This window comes from Stigmatopora nigra, chromosome 5 (genome assembly GCF_051989575.1).
Source record: "Stigmatopora nigra isolate UIUO_SnigA chromosome 5, RoL_Snig_1.1, whole genome shotgun sequence".
Taxonomy (NCBI): domain Eukaryota; kingdom Metazoa; phylum Chordata; class Actinopteri; order Syngnathiformes; family Syngnathidae; genus Stigmatopora; species Stigmatopora nigra.
Genome location: NC_135512.1, coordinates 13713879 through 13735655, shown reverse-complemented (window position 1 = coordinate 13735655; position 21777 = coordinate 13713879). Strand labels below are relative to the sequence as shown.

Below are 21777 nucleotides of genomic sequence, written 5' to 3'. Positions count from 1 at the left end.
ATATATATATATATATATATATATATATATATATATATATATATATATATATATATATATATACACACACACATATATATATATATACACACATATATACACACACATATGTACATATATATACATACATACATATGTACATATATATACATATATATATAAAGATATATATATGTATGAGACTCCAATCAAGTATTTAGCTTCACTAAAATCATATTAAACACCATCTAGAGTCGAGAAAATGTTTCCTAAACAACGCACATACGTACCACAACGTAGTAAAAAAAAAGACACGATATCAAACAGTGAGATGGAATTTTCACCATGACATTTAAATCATGCTGAACACTGAACAAACACGCACATAAAGTAAAATATAAAATGAACTACAATAATACTTTAACATGTGTGCCCGAACATATGGTAAATTTGAGATATATGTGAGTAAAATTCTGAGCAAATATTTGCCTTGCGATACAAGACAATTTTGAGATACAATAATACCTCGACATACGAGTGCCCCAACATATGTCAAATTTGAGATATGAGTGAAATTTTGAGCAAATATTTTTCTTGAGATACAAGACACATTTTGAGATTTGAGCATACAAGACAGCCAGGTGGCCGAGACGCAAGGCTGCTTATGATACACAATACACTGTCTTTTTTTGCCACATTTTCTATGGGTCTAAAGCAAGCAGGTGCAATTAAGGGTAGTGCGAAGAAAAGGTGTATGATGACAATCACACATTACATTAAGCATGAAATAATCAAAAAACACAAATGGTGTACAAGTAACAGAGCTGGCTCACCAACACGAGAGGAGAACCCGGACAAGTTGACAAGTGGTCGTACATTTGTGTGCGTAATTTCAGTAATATTTTGTAGGGGAGACAAACGCAAACAACCATAGATATGTTCCTATTAAAACCTCTGGCTAAAAGTGAAGGTGGAAGCAAAAAGACCCAAGTCGAAAGGAGAAAATTTAAAAACATTGAAACTAAATCAGAATGAACTTTAGTGTGAGCTAAGATTAAAACATATTTCTAATTGTGTCTGCCTCTATCTCTCCTTCGCGAAATCCATCAAATTTTAGTACTATTAAACATCATAACCACTAGTTATTTGTTACTCTGTTAGTAGATGTTAACTTGACCGATTAAAAATATTTTTCCCACGAATGCCCTGTTTTGGTGTTTTTTTTTAGTGGTTGGGAACGAATTAATTTTTATTTAGTTCATTTCTATCGGAAACGTTGAGTAAATCGACATACGAGCTCGGTCCTAGAACGCATTAAGCTCGTATCTCAAGGTATTACTGTACCTCCAATTTATATTACAAAATAATTATTATGATCCCATTGCCATGTGCTAAATAACGTTTACAAACTTTTAGATCTACCGTTAATATAGTCGTCTACCTGACTTTTGCCATGTAGGGATGATGAAGGGAAGATACTGGCCATAATTAGTTTGGGCTTGAATTCAAAATCACGACCAGAGGTGGGGCAAACAAGCAAATAATTGATTACATAATTTCAGGTATGACATAAACACAACAATGCAAGTGGTGCTCTCGTTTGTTGTCAGTTTGTAGTAGAATTTACGTGGTACATGCGAAAATAAATAGAAAAAAAATGCCATCGAGTCCCCTACAGCCACTTCCTGTTTGGATACACTGGGAAAAAAAATGACAAGAATGTAAAATACTTTCCAGAGGTTCCAGCAGTGTAACACATATTTGCTCTCACAAACTCTCGCCGCGAACCGTGGAAATTTAAGTAAAACCACTAGGTGTCTTCATGGCATATAATGTACATGACAAGGGTCAGGCTGGTTTGCAAGGCAATGTAATATTCATATGGGAAAGTCATGAAAATTACTAATGAAAATTCTTTTTGCAGATCTCATAGTTAATGTAGACAATGAATATAAGACAAAACAGTACAATAAGCTTGAGAAGATAACAAATAGCCAAAAATAACAAGCTCGTTGCTGTCAACTACCAATGGAAATAATTAATAAGTGCTGCAATGAAATAATTACTGTGAATACCGGATTTAAAAATAAAAATAATAATGATCAGACCAGTGATATAGAAAATAAAAAACAATTATTATCAAATCAAATTTTAAAATTGGATTTCTATGGCGTGATCACCCAGAAACAACTAAATCTCCAGTGAGGATATTTTGTTTTTCAGGTCACATTTGATCATGTTTGAAAATGTGTGAATGATATCAATATAGGCACTCACTAAGAAAAAAAAACATGACAAAAAGAAACTTGCATCTACAGATTGGAATGTTATACCACTGAATAATAAATACAAATTAATCTGGTGTCAGAAAGTAACTGTTCATTTGTTCTCACCAAAATACAGAGGCGCTATTTTGACGTCAGATCATTATGTTAAATGTGGAGGAACACTCAACATTTTTTTTCCCCGCTGGGCAAGGGAGGGGTTTTTGGACCAAAATCCAGTTCAACGTTTTATCACCACTTGCTCGTATGTCCCAGCACCGACCCTGCGACAGCACAAGAAACATAATATAAAACATTATGACATCTTATTACATGATTGTATGATGACTAATCTGTCTTTACTAAGGTCACAATTATGGCATAGTGTGCTCTTTTTCCTCAACAGATTCCATGAAAAGCTAAGTCGGTTTTGGTAATGGCTTTCATGAGCAATACAAACAGAAAAGTGATGTGCTTATGGGCGAAATGTGAAAGTCATCGCCATTGAGTTGAAATCCAAGACGCAGGGTGCAGTGAGACTGCAGCACTGTATTCTGCTTATGCGTCATAGCTAAGTAACAACCCTATCTTGAAAACTACGATGGCCAATGGCAAATACCAATTTTTATACGCCGTTGGTTTTTATTTTTATCGTGGAATGATGTGCTCTTCTCTCTTTGCAAAGGGCAGGCGACAACAATAGAATCGTTTTGCATTCTGTGATATCGCATCGTAGGGTATGTGTACAAGTACAGTGTTTCCCAACCACTTTGCTGTGAGCAATGGTCAGGTGTCCCATGGGAAATTGCAAGAAGTTATACAATGTAATTAATATTCAAGGAGAAAAATGTATGTGTGGAGTATAGAATGTATTCTTTTTACTTTCATTCAGTATAGTCACTAGGATAGAATTTTGGATAGCCTAGTGGAAATATACATCATGACACCTATGAGTTAGGGGCGTGTCATATACCAAGACACGCCCATTTCTTTGTTCACCTCTTCCCGCTTAAAGTTTGTACCTAAGTCACATGACCCTTTGTTGATAAAACTAGCTCAACTGTTGGGGGTAGGTAGGGATTCGAACTGGTCAGGCTGGGGGATGGACACATCTCCCAGCGCTGGCTACTCTGACCCTTCCTTCATCTGAAATCTTTGAAAATCTCATCAAGCCGACTTTCTGCGTATGCTACCTCTGATGCGAAGTTATGGAATGTATATGGTTTTAAACCTGACAGTGTGTGAATATGATGAGATTAAAATTACTATTACAAGGTGAAAATTTAAATATAATGAACATTAAATTATAGATTATACTATTACAAGATTCAAATTGTGAGCCTTTTTGTTGCCTATTTCTCTCTAACATGAACCGGAAGTTGTTTGGTTTTAAGGGGATCAACTTTTTGCGATGTAAAGTCTGTGAGAGCACATTTTTTCCCCATAATATTAAGGGATTTTAGTAATATTTGGGAAAAAAGTCAAAATTATGCGATTAAAAGGATGACATGACTTATTTTTGCATCACTCGAACTGGAAGTTGTTCAGGGTCCGAAAACATAAACTTTTGGTGACATTAGGTCAGTGTGAAATATTACATTTTGCAATAATTCTGGAGGTTTAGGTGATTCCTGCTGATAAAACATTGATGAGAATGACTATTGTTAATACTATAGACCACATAGTTTTAAATTAAAAGATTTTCAGATGGTGGCATCCCTTGAGATCCTTTCAATCCAAGAAGTGTGCCACAGCTAAAAAAAATGTTGGGTAACACTGCCATAAAAAATAAATTGAACGCGAGCGACTTTCCATCCCGTGTGTCTATAGTAGTTGATGCCCTATTTGTAGTGAGAGACCAATTGGACCACAATCTGTCAGTTGCCCACAGGGAACTGGAACAGATTCAAGTTTTCTCATCACTCTAACCAGGGCAAGGGCCATACAAATCGGATAGTCAAGTCAGTATCTTAATCAATGTTTCATGCCAGATACATTTAGATTGTCTACTGAAGTTTTGATATCAACAAAATTGAGTAAATAGGATTTTAAAAATGAAATAAAAAATCCAAGAATATTTTACGTCTGACCTAGTAGGAAGATGATGACTTCCAAGAGCTGTACTTCCTCCAGGCCCAACAAACAGGCGTAAACCCTCTTCTGAAACAGACATTAAAAAGGATGTCATTCTCCAATGTACGTTCAGCATACCTTTCAACTGGTACGTTTTACACATATTTTATACGTTTTTTTACCATTTCAAATCATGTACGCCGTACACCGACTTTTGTACGGGGAAATTTTTTGTTTAAAAAAAATCGCCGATATATATGAAAACCGATCTCAACAAGACCGTTTTGGCTATAATCCAGATTGTCTCGTAGGCTGGTAGCCAACAACTCTACTGTCATCGATCGTTACTATTGTCACGGTATACAGTGTTCCCTCGCTTATCGCAGTTAATGGGGACCGGGACCACCCGCGATAAGTGCATTTCCGCGAAGTAGGGATTCCCCTTCAAAAATGCTTAATTTGAATTTAATTCCCAATTTTTTTTTTTTTTTTACCCCCGTATATACAGTACACCATATAGAATATGGGTAGAGAGAGTGAAATTCATGTAAAAACAAAAAAAAACTGTAAATATGTTGTTTCAATGTAATATTTGTATTTTTTTCCCCCCAAAAAAATCTGCGAAGCTCTGAGTCCGTGATAGCTGAATCGCGAAGTAGCGGGGGAACACTGTACCAGCAAAAATTATCCTCAATCGTATGTATTTTTTTAGCCGTGCGTACGGCAATATCGATAAATGATGACATGCGCATGCGTAGATATACATAGAGTAAATATCGTGGAAGCAAGCATGGAGGAGCCACCTAGTAAGAAACGAGTTACCGCGAGTAAACATGCGTCGTATGGTGTTTGTAAGGTTTTTTGGGGGGTTGTACGGGGAATCATAATCATTTATAAGGGCAGTTATCGGCAGAGCTTGACATGTATGGTTCAGCCAGATAAATAAATCCATTTCATATTTTGAGCTAGTTCACGATCCATTCATTCAGAAATGGAAACGATTTGTGCAAACTGTATCGACATGCAAAGACGCAAACTTCACTTCAAACAGATTTAGTATAACACAAACAAACAAAGAATGTAAAAATGTGTATTTGTGCAGGAGCACTATTACCCTCTGCACTGGAGTCGAGAAGGTTGGGTGTGAAGTCTTGGCTTTGGAGGATTTTTTCCACTACGTCGTCAGCGTCTACACGGGTATCGTCCATTCTCTTTAGTTGTGACTCCATAGAGTCCTGCTTTACTGGATGCCTGGGAACAGGATTTGTACGGGTCATTTTGAGCTGGCCCTTTTAACAACACACATTTACAGAAATAGCTGCTTTTTTCTCTCTTCAAATAAAATACGTCACTAAGCTGTCATCATGACTTACTGGTACTTCATTTGTTTGGCTGGTAGGACTATTTTTAGTATGAAATACTGTTCCAGGCTGAGATTACATGTCATCTTCTAATGAAAGAAAATCACATCCAGGTATAATAGGCTTTCTTCAGTTTATTACAGATGAGCAGTAGAGGGCATTGTAAGGTTGACTCTATATATAAATAGTGTATGTAGGTGACCTGGTGGATGAGTGGTTGGCGTGTTGCATTCACAGCTCTGTGGTCCTGGGTTTGAATCCAGATCGGGCCACCAGTGTGGAGTTTACATGTGTGGGTTTCCTACGAGTATTCTGGTTTCATCCCACATTCAAAACACATGCAAGGTAGGCTGATTGGACACTCTAAATTTTCATTAGATAAAGGTCTGAGAGTACATGGTTTATTTTTACACTAGCAGGCTTATTGACTACTATTTCTGGGTGAGCTTAGTTTTTTTAGTATATAAGATGATTTTGTGGTTGCGCAACATTAGCCACAAAACTCCATTTTGAACTTACGAAAAATGAAAAAGCTGCAGCATCCTGACAAAACGCAACCCATATGAAACACTAATAATAAGTATAAAGGGTACAAAGTATAAAAAGTATAAAGCACATTATATAGCATAAAAAAGTGATATAGAAGTTCACTACCATTTACTTTTTTTTAAAAAGACCCATCTGGCAAGTTGTAAAAAAAGACTTATAGAATTGAGACTCTAAATGTCCTGAAATCTCTCGGGATATTAGTCTTTTGGCCACATATGTTCCAAACGCAAAGAGAACTAAATCAGCATATTCTATCAGGTTTTATGCTTTAGTTTTCATGCAATCAGCAATTTTTATGTTCTAAGTACATTATACTGATTGGTTATATATTTTCACCCAATCCTAGATGAATCTTCTAGTTCTTTGAATAGTAAATAATATTTTTTTTCTGACATTAGCTTTGATTTTCACATATAGGAGCACGTTGGAAGCTATACACGTCACATTCTTCTTATTGTTTGTGTCCTGACCGCCTACCACAAAGAAACTACATACATACATAAAAACACATCAATCATTTCCTTGGGTAAACAAAAATTTGAGTGCAATTGACCAGCGAGGTCATATCCTCTGAATACACGCATCTCTATTTAAAACTGAAGGGATCCGATTGGAATACAAAATGTAATAGCAACTTGCGTCTATTTCTTCCTGCCATTTCAAACGTTGAGGCCAATGCCAAGTAGGAAAAATAATTGCAGAATGCGATCCTATTGTTTTTTTTTTGCTTATGTCACTGGTCTTGCGATGGTGCAAAAGCTAAATTCAAAATAAATCTCGAACCCAATTCTCTCATTTGTCCAGAATTTAAAAAAGTGGTTTGACATAGCAATGCAAATTGACTACATTTACAATTTTCATTCATTGGCCATGAGGGAAAATGCATGAATCTTTTAAATTACAGCATCAAAATAACCAATCAAATTATGACAAAATATGATCAAAGCGCACCTGTTTAGTCGCTCACAGGATGAGGCGCTTTGGACCAGGGAACCTACAGAGTTGGAAGAGTTGGTGGTGGAAAGCGGATGTTCCGGCAGAGCAGGACATTGTCTGGATTCTCTGTCTCTGTCCTCACTTGGTTCTGGGATGCTGCCAATGCCTGTTGAGGCGCTTCCTACTGAATGATTCCTACGATGACTGAACTCTGACATACTGGACGAGCGGGAATGGCCTGTACTGTAGCCTGAAATGGAGACAGGATGGTGGTAAAACAATACATAAGTTTTGGCAACGCCATGTATTTACCTAGCCAAAATGCATGTGTGTGTGGGTGTGTGTACTTAATCATTCCCCGAAAAATGTACATTAGGTTTTATGGTGACTATATTGTAAATTGACCGTGTGCAGAACAGTTCACACCAATGTATTAGGAAATGATTATTAGATCTAGGTACCGTATTTTCACGACTATAAGGCGCACCCTCAATGAATGACATTTTTTCCATATATAAGGCACACTGTATTATAAGGCGCACTGTATCCTAAGGCGCACTGGATTATAAAGTGCACTGGATTCTAAAGTGCACTGGATTATAAGGCGCACTGTCTATTTTGGAGAAAATTTAAGACTTTTAAGTGCGCCTTATAGTTGTGAAAATGCGGTAATTGCTATTGACTTCCAGGTATGAAGCACTACACAGTCACCTCTAGAGCCAGCCATTGTTGATGTTTTCGATTTTTTTGTATAAAATCTTGCAGTGGGGGAGGAGCTATATGATGGAAGATTTTGTAAACTAAGATGGCATCTGCATATTTAACAGTATTGTTTCAGTTCAGGCGTTTGTGTTTTTTTAATATCCGACAGTGGTGGTTTTTGGTTTTCTGTTTTTTCCATATATAAGGCGCACTGGATTATAAGGCGCACTGTCTATTTTGGAGAAAATTTAAGACTTTTAAGTGCGCCTTATAGTCATGAAAATACAGTATTTATTTGTGCAAATGGGAACATGGGTTCACCCGGGAGGCTATGTATAAACAAGCAAATGGCTGATCACCTTCATTGTATGTTAACATTAAAAGCAGGGGTCCCCAAACCAGTCCTCGAGGGCCGCTGTGGGTGCAGGTTTTTGTTCCAACAGATCCAACACATACATTTTGACCAATGAGATTTCTGCAGAAAACAAGAAGCACCTGACTGCAATCGACTGATTGCACTTGTGGGACACCAGATTGGTGAAAAAAATGTGTCCTCTTTCTGGGTTGGAATGAAAACCCACACCCACTTGTGGAACAGTTTGGAGACCACTGATTAAAAGGAGTGACTTAAATAGGTGTGCCCAACTCCGGTCCTTGAGGGCTGCTATCCAGTCTGTTTTTCCATGTTTCCTTTAATCAACACATTTTAATCCATTACTCTATTTATTCGAGTATAACACGCAAAATTTTGTACCAAAAAAGAAGAAGCAAAGTACGCGTTATACACGAATCCCGGTGAAACACGAATCCCGTTGAAACACTATCCTCCGCCGCTGAAAAAGTCCCAATTTGATGATGATGAATTAGGAATTAAGGATTGATAATTGTAAATTCCATTTGAGAATTGTGTTCATATTGGTAGTAGTTTGTTTTACCAGGTTTCCATACTCTATGTTGTGAATAAATGCCTTGTCATGGCGACGTGTGTCCAGGATTTGCCAGTTATGGTATTGGTGCAACACTTGGTATCAGCTGAGAAAAAGTGAAAAATAAATTTGATACCAATTTTTAGTCACAAATTATGGGTGCGCGTTATACATGTTGTGCGCGTTATACTCAAATAAATACGGTAATCAGGATTGTTGTCAAACTTCTAGACAGCTTCCCGAGTTGATCATTTGATGAGTAAAAGGCTTTAATGTCTTGAATTATTGGGCAATTAGAGCACCAATGAATCTATGCACCTCATAACACCTGTGATTGTGATCTACACTTAAAATATGAAGACCTAATCCCTTTCTTCTACCCAAATTACTGGGATATTTCAAAACGTTCAAGTGCAGAATGTAATATAATTCATCCAGCATTTATAATTTAATGCTTAGCACATTTCCCTTACCTGAGAGTTTGGACTGTTGGCTGGCGTAGCTGGAAGTCCGCGAGTGGCCACACCCGGCAAAATCATCAGAAACCACAGGACACTTGACTTCTCGACTCTCTGCTGTTACAAAATTAATTAGGGATTAAAAATGAATGCTAATTGACTCAACTGTTTTTGTAGGTGACTCAATAAAACATAGAATAGGCATTGGTATATACAGTATTTGGTGAAGAGGGATAACTAAACAGGACTTAGGAGTGGAGTGTGGGAGTTATTTGACTGACCACAAGAGCTTTTTTGTGAGTCACCGCCTCTTCTTTCCTCCAGCAGGCTGTCTCCATCACCTTGGATCCCAATCACTGTTGCTGTTGAAGGTGGCCTGATGATAAACAGTTTGTTCTCAGGAAAAGTATCATAACAAAGACTGTCATGTCATTCAAATAAGACGTGTGATTGAAGATGAATCCACTGTATATACCAGATAAAGATAATACAGGACTGTATTTTCACGACTATAAGGAGCACTGCATTATAAGGCGCACCCTCAATGAATGACATTTTTCCCATATATAAGGCGCACTGGATTATAAGGCGCACCCTCAATGAATGACATTTTTCCCATATATAAGGCGCACTGGATTATAAGGCGCACCCTCAATGAATGGCACATTATATTTTTTTCATATATAAGGCGCACTGGATTATAAGGCACCCTGTCTATTTTTAAGAAAAATTTAAGACTTAAGTGCGCCTTATAGTCGTGAAAATACAGTACGTTTTTTATTTTTATTTTTTTTTAGGAGTTTTTGTTTTTATTCTGTGTGGAGGCCACTATTGGTTGAAGTACTATTGTTTATTCAATATATTATAATCGCCTTATAATCGTGAAAATAGGGTAATACCTTGACATACGAAAAATTCGAGATATGAGGAAAATTCTAAGCAAATATTTGCCTTGAGATACGAGACAAATGTCCACGAGAGGGCGCTTATAAAAAACAGCGCTCTGTCTTTCTCACTGCATCTCCCTCGCGTAAAGATATCTACGAGCCTCTGGCCGTACAGGTTGCATTTTTCATGTGTTTTTTGCATCAATCAGTACAGAATTAAAGGAAAACAATGGGTCCCAAGTAAGCCGGAGCAATGAAGGGTAGTGAGAAGAAAAAGTGTATGATGACAATCGATATTAAGCACGAAATAATTGAAAGACATGAGTGGTGTACGAGTGACTGAGCTGGCTCGCCAATATGAGAGGAGTACTTCGACAATATGTACCATCCTTAAGCAGAAGGAGGGTATAAAGGATATCAAGACTTTCAAAGGAGTAACCATCATCTCTAAGCTGCGCAATGATATTCATAACGAGAAGGAGAGCGTTCTTTAAATATGGGTAAAATAATAAACAGTTAGCGGGAGATAGCGTGACCGAGTTGACAATAGGCGAAAAAGCCAGCGGAATCTACATGGACTTGAAAGCAAAGCAAGCATCTGAAAAAGAAACCAGCATATTTCAAGGTATTACTGTATATCCATTAGGTTTGAGTTCATTTGGGGTTTACTTAGTTTTTATTTATTTAATATTCTTGACTTTTTTTCCTTTTGTGTGATTTGTTCGTGTGATTAGCAATTGATTTCACCTGTTCCCATCCACCCCTCTGACCTTTCCTATTCCTTGGTTCTCGTGTCACCCACCTGTTCCTCATTGTCTTGACAATCATTGTCTGTCTATTTAAGCCCTTTGCCAGTGTGGAATTTCCATGTACTCCTTGGGCCTGCATGGGTTTTTCTCCAGGTACTTTGGTTTCCTCCAACATTTCAAAAACATGAATGATAGTCAGCTGGGATAGACTCCAGCACCACCCATGCCCGTTGTGAAGGTGAAGCGGTTCAGAAAATGAATGAATCGGGATCGTTTGTATTTGTCTAGGACAGGGGCCTCAAACCGATTCCAGTGGTTCCTGGCCTTTGTTTCAACCAATCCAGTGTGGACAATTTAACGAATGAGGGCTCTTCTGAAATAAGTAGCACCTGGCTGCAATCAACTGATTATACTTGCAAAAGGTGTCCGCTTGTTCGGTTTGAATGAAAACCTGCACTACTTGCGGCCTTTTGAGGACCGGTTTGAGACCGCTGGTTTAGTAGGTCATCCTGATGTTCAGTTCTCATGACATCATGTTTCCCCTCTGTAAGTGTGGTATTACTTTTGTTGCCAATTAGTTATTTTTACCTAGTTTTTTGATGAAGGATTTTGTTTGAAATATGTTTGTTATTAAAAGAACAAATAAAAACCTACCCCCCACCCATTCTTGAGCTTTTATTTCCCTGCACATGAGTCCATTCCTGCTCACCCCCCCCCCCTGTTTAAATCCTAGCAGTATCTTTTATCAAAACACAGAGAGTGCTGAATTTCTACTAGGTCAAAAATTTCCCTCGGGTTCATCCACATTTTTTAAATCCATGTTGGCTGCCAAATTTGTACTTTCACGGAAAGAAGGAAATGCTTTTAATCAAGTGCTTCTGAGCAGAAAGGATTTTCTTTAACATTTCAGTAAATAAGGAACTGAGGGCATTTTTTTGCAATGTATTAGTGCAGCAAAATATCAATAAAACTCCATATATAAAAAAATATAGGATACCATTTTTTATACGAAAATGTATGTGACTGTCTTATCCATTAACAGTGTATATAACAAATTAACCATTTTTAAAACAGATGGGCTGAGTATCAATACTTTTCCCATCAAATATTGTCATAGGATACAAAATATCAGTATCTATACTTCTCATCTCATTTTCGGAACCGCTTTATCCTCATTAGGGTCATGGGGGGTGCTATAGCCTATCCCAGCTGACTTCAGGCCAGAGGCGGGGGACCCCCTGAATCGATGGCCAGCCAATCGCAGGGCACAAGGAGACCGACAACCATATACGTTCACACCCAATTTAGAGTGTCCAATCAGCGTACCATGCATGTTTTTCGAATGTGAGAGGAAACCGGAGTACCGAGAGGAAACCCACGCAGGCTCGGAGAGAACATGCAAACTCCCAGAGCTGTGAGCCAGACACGCTAACCACTTGCGCCACCGGGCCGCCCTTTGCCATACTTCTACTCACTACTTGTTTGAAATTCTTGATTTGCATACTCAGACTTTTTTTAGCAACTATGTTTCACATGAAGAACATTTATAGCTCTCGGTTTTCCTTTAAGTGCAATCATTTTAAATTCAGATACAGATGTCTAATGTAGTAGTGGCTTTAAAAAAGAAAGAATTAATTCCTTTTAAAACAAGGCACGAGCAAGTATAACGGGGTCTCATTAACTTTTATCAATGATGCTTTCAAATATACTATTTAAAACTCATTTTAATAGCCCAACTTTAGTTCCACAGTGGTTAATGACTCGACCCCACGGTCTATGAAATCAGTAAGGTATTTTAGGTGAAGTGCTAGAAATAACAAGAAAATGTGAAGATATAGCTCACTCAATTTGCTACATTTTCATTTTTATTAGATAGTTACTCACGTTTTAAAGCAGGGATCTCCCGACATAAGCTGGGTACTGATGATAACCTGTAAAGTCATAAAAGATGACATTTCTTAGACGTGCATTGTGTATACTCTGACTAAAAAAAGCATCAAAGCATAAGTGGAAGCAGATAATACAGAACCAGAGTTGGTAAAGCCCCAAGTTGTAGTCGTCAGAATGAAATCTGGCCATAAACAACAGTAATAATCTTTCATTGCATTTGAAAAGCTACATCAGCCTGGATCCGGTTGTCACATTGTGGGAAAAAATTGTTAGTAAGCCTGACCTTTGGAAATCAGGCATTATTGTATTTGAATTCCAAATAAAAAGTTGAGTATTTGCAATTTACCTTGAGAATTGAATTATCCTGCCGAGTATTTTTGGTATCGTAGCCCTCTAAGAGACATCTTCGGGTTGTACTTCCTGAGCCGGCAAACTCTGATAAATTCAGATCTGCAAAACCAAGCTGTTGGGAGTAATATTTTCTTGTTTAAATAAAGATGAAAATATATATATATAACTAAATATGAACTAAATATTTGTGTACTGTCAGAGAACATAGAGAAGCCTGCAATACCAGTTGTATTACTCACGTTATTTATGATCATTTACAAATTGCCAAGTCAAGAATTGCCATGCTTAAAGATGGTCAAAAACATTAATGACATTGTTAAAGCAAAATAAAATTTAGATTACCTTAGCATATGCTTTCCCTCCTTTCAGCTCCTATACGAACAGAAACATGTTACAAAGTATATATTACAAGTGGAAATCCATATTACATTTTTTAGCTGGAGAGAGAAGCAACCACATTCAGTTCATGTTCAAACGGTGCCTCACAAAACATGAGTTTTAGAGTCATCACAATTTTACAGTCTATTTGGTCTATTTCATTCATTTTCCAAGTTGTGAGTATGGTCGTTTGTCTCTCTGTAGAAGTGAGATCTTTCACCCGAGCCCAAACCCTAACCCTAACCCCATAAAATGTCAATGATAACTTTCTCGCTGAAATAAATGTATATACGAAAACAATGTGTGGTCTCTGTTGCTGACTTAAAAAAAAATGTTTATAAAAATGTATGGTAAAACAATGTGTGGATACTAAACTATGGAATACTTGGTTATAAAATAAATAATTTGAAAGTTACGAAAGCAACTCAACTTAAATGAATAATGTACCTTTCTGACGGATACACGGCACACACACGGATCCAGTACACCAGTGCCAGCACTGGCACTCATCTTACAGGGAAAAGAGAACCTCTTCTTCCACCTTACACAGTTAGCCTGGACAGCCTCCCTGTTAGAGAAAGCAATATAGATGTAAAATTCTGGATCATATATAGGCTGTGTTCATTGCTATATTCATATATTCGTAGGCTGGAGCCTATACCAGCAGACTTAGGGCGGAGGGCAGACTACAATGTAGACTTGTCGGCAGTCAGCCATAGGTCACAGTGATAGAAAGACATTTGCACTCACAATCATACCACCCCCAGTGGGAATCGGGCCCGTGCCCGCCCCCACCGAAGTCAAGTGAGAGAACCACTACACAGTCAAGTGGCTTATTCCTAAACAGTAATACCTTGATATATGAGTTCACCCGACATAGGAGCAGTTTGAGATACGACAAATGTTTTTACCTTGAAATACGAGACAAATTTTGATATACGAGCATACAGTCTACGCTTACGACAACATCGTCCCAACTCCCTCGTATAAATGTCTCTCCGGGCACTGGGCGGAACGTTGCATTTTTTCAGTCTTTTTCGTCCGTTAGTCGGTGCAGAACAGTGCTTGCTCGCCAATACGAGAGGAGTACACTACCATCCGTTAACAAGTAGTCCTGCGTTATCCTATTGTGAAGACATTTGTGTGCATCATTTTCGGAATATTTTGAAGGGAAGACAAAAGCAAACAACCTTCGATAGGTTCCTTTTAAAAAACTGCAGCTGGAGGCAGGGCAAATAGAGCCAAGGTAAGAAAGGTATAAAAATTTAAAACAAAATTAGAATTAAGTTTAGTGTAAGGTTAGAATACAATTATTTTTAAGTGTCTGTATCGTAATCCAAGTTCATCTAAGTTTGTTTATGTTATTTTACGAGTGCGTTGCCGTGCAAAAGGTTACCCCCCCCCCTCTCTCTCTCTCTCTCTCACTCTCTCTCTCTCTCTCCCTCTCTCTCTTCCTCTCTCTCTTCCTCTCTCTTCCTCTCTCTTCCTCTCTTCCTCTCTCTCTCTCTCTCTCTCTCTCTCTCTAATACAAGTCTTATTTTTTTCCAACATGTTTTGGTGAAATTGTGTCACTAACATAATAAAATTGCTTGCCTTAAATCCTATATTTTATGTTTTTTTGATATCATAGCATTAATTCCTAAGAAATGAGAGAAATCCATTCTTCACTATTGACTGGAGGTTCACAAAAAAGTGATATGAAATGATGAGAAGCAGAAAACCTAAAGTGAAAGGAAAATGATCTGCATGTGGGGGGAGCAAGATGATACCCAACATGGCTTCTCTCACTTGCTTACTCGCCCACACACCGCACTGAATCCCTTCTGTCAATTTATTCAAAATCATTTATTTAGACTTAGAACTATATATTGTATATTATTGACGATTTACGTACAGTGCATTGGAGTACTGGGACATGCAGTATGAGTTCGGTTTCAGTTTCATTTTGTGAACCGCTTTATCCTCACTAAGGTCATGGGGAGTGTTGGAGCCTATCCCAGCTGACTTTAGACCAGAGACGGGGGACACCCTGAATTGGTGGCCAGCCAATTGCAGGGCAAAAGGAGACAGAAAACCATTCATGCTCACACTCATACCTAGGGGCAATTTAGAGAGTCCATTCCTGTTTTGGGAATTTAGGAGGACATCGGAGTACCAATAGAAAACCCACGCAGGCCTGGAGAGAACATGCAAACTCCACACAGGTGGACAGACTTGGATTCGAACTCAGGTCCCCCACTATGAGGCCAACGCGCTAACCTGTTACGATCGCCGCCGCGTAGTGCGAGGCGATCGGAGGGGAAGTTGAACCCAGATGCAGAGTCGCCGAAGGAATGGAAAGGTGAGGCAGGTCTGTAGCTCTTGTAGGTTGATTTATTGAACGGGGTAACATAACTTCTACAACTTAGCTTGACCACTCATTACAAACGAAAACAACATGCGGCGGGGCGTCATGGAAACAGCAATGACTACGAGGATTAACAGGAAACGAAACCAGAACTAAACCAGTACTACACCAGACGATCCAACGGCGTCCACAGAAAATCACAAATGCTTAAATACCAAAAATAATCTAATCACGAAATTAGTCACAGCTGAGTCTATCGTGACGTCATGTCAGGAGAGGCAATCCAGCGACTCCTGACATAACCAATCATCCGCCGGACCCCTCCTAGTGTGAGTTCAAGTAAAAAATAATAATAATAAAATAAAATGAGCATGAATGAATGTGTTGTAGAATTGATAATGGGTTATAACATGGGTCGGGGACCTTTTTGACAAAGAGAGCCACAATTCATATTTTCCAATGTTATTCCTTGTGAGCCATTCTATGAATTTAAAAATCAAAAATTAAAATACATGCATGTAAACAAGTGTCTTTTCATTTTTTTTTTGTAATTTCACCACTTCTAAAGTAGAAAAAATGAATATTTTTTTTAAAGATTCTTATGCTGTTCCAATGAATGAGGATGTATTCCAGAAGAGTCTACAGTGAAAAAAATGAAGATTAAAGCAGTTCTAGATGTAGTATCTCAGTTCTACAGTTTCCATATTTTAGCGCACAGGTTAGCAAAGAGCCAGATGCACTCATCAAAAGAGCCACATGTGGCTCCCGAGCCATAGGTTTCCTACCCCTGAGTTATACTATAATCCAACAACAATGAAGATAAATCACACCGAATCATTATATCAAAACACAAATATATGATTTCATGATAAAAATTGGAAGCCTTGCCTTCATTCAAAATAAAAAGCAGCAGATGCATGACTGCTGATTTTGTCCTAGGGCTGATGAATGTAACAGGATTACAGAGGGAACTCCCAGCCAGCTGGACACTGTGCTGGGGAAATTCAGGCTTGTTAACATGTACTTCAGCTTACAACACTTCTCCGTACACTTGAATCCTATCAGTCTCGGTATACAAATATTTAGTGAAGCTTGTTCTGTCTTTTTGGCAAATGCCAAATCCAGAAATTTGGACAAAGATTGAAATCGTATATGCAATGTTTAAAGGCAGATTTAGGGGCCGCTTTCCCAAGCCACATCAGAAGAAACTGTAAACTCATAAAACAACAATAACACAGTTGGGATTTCTCAAACAACTGTGAGGAAACCCTGGTTCAAACAAAGATACTTTGTTGTTTGTTTTTTCATTTGATTCTGTTTTTATGGCATACAATATTAATTCCATATAAATACATTGAGATTAGAGGTAAAATCGGGCCGGACCCGACCCAGCGAGAGAGACCACATACATCGTTTTAGTATACTTTTTTTTTCAGTGAGAGAGAAGCCCAGCCTGACCCGAACTCGAAGTAATGATTGACATTTTAAGCCCGACCCTACCCGAATTTTGGCTCAGGTTGGGGTCCGGGCTTGGGCTAAAGATCTCACCTTTTTTTGCAATTATTGTATTAGTGTAACTACAGCTGGGTAACAAATGCTACTAAAGTACCTCTTGTGTATCCCAGAGATGGATTCACTAGATGTCTGTTTTCTAGCTGTAGCATTTCAGGTTTTTTTTTCAAGGTGATATTTTTGTTGTTGTGGATTTCTAATTGTGCTTTTGGTCATAAGTATGAAAAAAAAAAAAACTAAAATGTGTCTTCCACTTCAGTTTTCACAAACCAAGTTTGCAACATGCCAACTACCATAATTTCACGACCATATGGTGCATCGCATTTTAAGGCGCAGTGTCAGTAACGAGGGCTATTTCTGTATTAGACACACTGGGCGTACCGTTTTTTAAGGCGCACCGCTCCGCATTACCACTAGACGGTGCTAGACGGAATGTCAATCAAATAGTTAGCCAAACTTTATTGATAGATTACAAATCAGCTTTCTGACAACTCCATTCACTCCCAACATGAATGAACAACCGTTTTATTTTTTTCTCTGAGGTTAAATTATTAGTATTTTCGTGACACAGCAATAGCATAATAACTCATGTTGAACAAGTGGGCATCTCACCAAATTCGTCATTAATCGAGTCAGTAATTTCTGCCTTCCTGAAAGCTCGGACTACAGTTGAAACTTCCACTGGGAATGACGACAAACATAGAATTAATGTGCTACAATATTTATCCATATATAATATATATGTATAGTTTGCAGTCTAACTTTGAATGCTCTGTTGACGCCAACATCTAGCGGCAGGAGTACTTTTGTAAATCCAGCCGGAATGACGGTGAGCACCAAATTAGTGTGCTCGCCGTCATACTGGGTGTACTGACAAAAGAACTATATATGCCAGCAGTCACTGCGTAGTACTTTTTCTACGGGAAAAATAGTAGAGTCAGGGGGTGCTTGCAGTAGTTGTGAGAGCTGTAGAGGAAGGTGTACCCTATCGACTGATTTATTTTATTTTATCGTGATAACAATTTTAGTATTGGTCCATATGTAAAGGGCACTGAATTAGAAGGCACCTTGTCTATTTTGGAGAAAATTTAAGACTTTTAAGTGTGCCTTATAGTCGTGAAAATACGGTAGCACTATTATTCATTCCCTTTTATTATGCGTTCTTGTCATGTGTAGTGTTATCTTGACATTTGCGCAGAATTCCATTACGACAACAAAAATAAATATGATACCAGATTTCCTAAATGCATTGTAGCCTGAACAAAAGAAGATTGAACTTTTGGCTAGCTTGGCTTTCAACATTGACAAAATGAACAATAGCTAAATAATATTTAAAAAAAAATGGTGAAATAAATTCGGTCATCATTTCTTTATGGACAATTTGCATTATTAATGAATAACTGGCTGACATCATGTGAGTCATCAAAATCCCCAGATTCTCTGAGTCATTTCTGCCACTATGTGATTTTAGCAAAACCAATACCTCGAGGTTTCTTCATCTTGGGTTTTTGTGTAGATGTATTTCTCTTGTAATTGGTAATTGTGCCAGAGAGTAGGGTAAAAGTTGCTAACCGGAACAATGGATTGAGTATACTAGGAAGATATTAAACCCACCTTTCTTTGTCATCGCTGATAACGCCCTTGCTGTGGTGCAAGGATGACATTTTCCATTTCAGAGCTCATTGCACTTTATAGTGTCCAAAAGTGAATGACGTAAATTTATATTCGATGTGATCAAATTTGTAGCTCTCCAAATACGGAGCAATTTTGATGGGCTGTCTTAATGATTTATTTATTTAGTTTTGCAAGTCTGATCACTTTTTTCCCCTCTCATTCCGATTAAATCTGACACTTATTTTACAAATTCACAGCATTAGAATAATACAGAGTGGTCGAAATGTTGGATTTTAAAACTCATGTCTTGGTCTTTATATACCTGGGTTAATGTTGTTATTTAGGGACATGAAATTAGCTCGTTTTTTGTTGTTGTTGTTGTTATTACATGGGTTAATAATCCACAGGCAAGTCAATCACACATTTAGTAAAATAAAAATGAATGCATATTTCTTGGATTCATTAATCATATGTGTAAATATCTGACTGCTATTTTAAGTGGGTAAATAATTTTTTAAATTTATTTTCACATGGCGGCTTGAGTGGTTAGTATGCCGGCCTCACAGCTCTGGGATTTTGGGTTTAAATCCAGGTTGGCCCACCTGTCTGGAGTTTGAATCTTCTCCCTGGCCTTGCGTGGTCTTTCTCCGGGTTCTCCGGCATTCCAAAGACATCCGTAATTGGTGATTGGACACTCTAAATTGCCCCTAGGTATGGGTGTAAGTATGAATGGTTGTCCATCTGCTTATGCCCTGCTTCTGGCCCTAAATTAGCTGGGATATGCCCCAGCACCCCCCGCGTAACTAGTGAGGATAAAGTAGTTCAGAAAATAAATGAACATTTATTTTTACGACTTTTTGTACTCCCTTTTTGGAACCCAGAAGTGTGTGGACATCTTCCAACCCTTCTGAGAAATCCATCATATGCTTATTTGTCCACCAGCAAGACCAGTACCAAAACAGAAACATGCTGCATTTTTAATGATCTGTTACTGGTCTTAACAACTGGTACTGGTCATAATAACTGGTAGAGAAATCAGCATATGATGGACTTCTGTGGCAGGAAAGCAGGCATCGTTCCTTTTAGTCTGGCATACGGGTTAGAATCGTTAGCATGAATCGGAGTAAATAAATAACATTTCTATTCAGTTTTTTTTTAAAGCAGAGCTACACCAAACATCTCACCTAGAAGACTCCTCGGAGAATCCGCCGTCCAAGAGTCTGACTTTGCAGAAGAGCACCCCATTGACAAATGGAACCGACGAGAGCTCGTCCAGTTCAAAATCCACTTTGAATTTGAATTTCTTCTTTTTCATCATCATTAAATCCATGCACGGTGTCAGCAATCTTGAGGTGGATGTTTAATGTCGTCTCCCGTCCATTGTGCCACGGTATACCAACACAATCACTGATGTGATGTGTTGAGGGAGGATGGGGAAGCTGCTCAGCACTCACAAACGTTGTCAAGGCTTATTTGTTGCACAAAAGCAGTTCCCATTCGGTTTTTCAAAATAAAATATTTCAAATGTTTTTTTTTTTTCTTCTTTTGTGTTCAGAAGTTTGACACGCTTTAAAAATAGAACACATTTCAGATGTCAGAAATGTCAGTCAAGATCGACATTGGTCACCAAAATGGGTAAATGACTCAAAAAATGCTCAAAGTCCCTGTCTCACTTATACTGTATAAAAAATGATTTTTTTCCTGCTTAAGTACATCTTGGCAGACATGTATATGTTATACATGTTTGGCAATATGAACTTAAACAAAAACAATTCCTGTATAAATTGTTCTTAACACGTGTTCCCTTTACAGGCCAATTGCATTTTTTTAGCAATAATACAAACAAAAACAAATGGACAGTCTCCCACTATGTTTATATTGGCGTAGAAAAAAAAATCTAATTATATCCAGCTTGATGCCCCTCTTTAAACCAAATGAAACGAGGTAACTCTGCTGCTGTCTTGTGGTTGATGATGGTAACACCTCGGCCCAAAAACTAAAAACAGCTGTCAGTGCAGCAGTCGTGTGACATTTGGCGTCACACTTCGGTAGAAGTTAAGTACTGCAATCACAAATTACAACCCGCTACCACAGCCTAAACAGATATACCCAATTGCTGCATTTGGGTACTAGTATAGTCCTATATATAAACAGGACCAGCTGTCAAATTCCTTCCAATATGACTCACAAATTTAAAACGATGCACACTGCCCCGGTTCAGGACCTTCAAGGCCTTCTCCGCTGCCCTAAGAAATATCTGAATCATATATTATATTTTGTCCATCAATACTTACTAAATAATTCCAAATTGTCTGCGCGCTGTTAGAATATTGAAAACAATATTTCCTAAAGTTTGTGAAACTAGATGTTCAACGTAAACTTCCAACTTTAATAGCTTCCAATTGATTTGAAGTTAAAACATGATAATATTGCCTTTTTCTTTAGAATTTTAAAAAAGTTGACCTTTAACCTTTACATTTAATGCAACAAATTACATGTTTTAACATGGCTATATAGCTGTATGACGCATTGGTAGTTCAGTGGTAGAATTCTCGCTTGCCATGCGAGAGGCCTGGGTCCGATTCCCAGTCAATGCAGTCTTTGATGGAGTCACAACACTGAAACACCATTTAAGCCATGACTAAGTCTAGGATACTACATGTCCCAAGGATTGTGAAATTGGATTTTCAAAGCTCTGCATCCAACTTTGAAAGTTATCAGTTGATTTGAAGTTATAAGATGATAATATAGCCTCCTGCTTTGGAATCTCTATGTATATGTATACACTTTCCCATATATGT

At 38.0% G+C, this 21777-nt stretch overlaps 1 protein-coding gene and 1 non-coding gene across 3 annotated transcripts; one reads left to right on the top strand and one right to left on the bottom strand.

Moving 5' to 3' along the window:
- Positions 1-2447: 2447 nt before the first annotated feature.
- On the bottom strand, positions 2448-20445 carry LOC144197153 (EEIG family member 2-like). Of its 2 annotated transcripts, none has more exons than XM_077717763.1 (11): positions 20161-20445; positions 13951-14071; positions 13468-13497; positions 13121-13237; positions 12769-12815; positions 9530-9624; positions 9264-9365; positions 7178-7412; positions 5431-5567; positions 4334-4403; positions 2448-2527 (listed from the first exon to the last, which is right to left on the bottom strand). In XM_077717763.1, the coding sequence occupies exons 1-11, from the start codon at positions 20304-20306 to the stop codon at positions 2485-2487; spliced, it is 1143 nt and encodes a 380-aa protein (XP_077573889.1). In that variant the 5' UTR covers positions 20307-20445; the 3' UTR covers positions 2448-2484. The 2 variants fall into 2 exon arrangements, with proteins under 2 accessions (XP_077573889.1, XP_077573891.1); XM_077717765.1 differs by having other exon boundaries at positions 9264-9362.
- Positions 20446-21502: 1057 nt separating this feature from the next.
- On the top strand, positions 21503-21573 carry trnag-gcc (transfer RNA glycine (anticodon GCC)). Its single transcript has one exon. It is a non-coding gene; the product is annotated as a tRNA-Gly (tRNA).
- Positions 21574-21777: the final 204 nt, after the last annotated feature.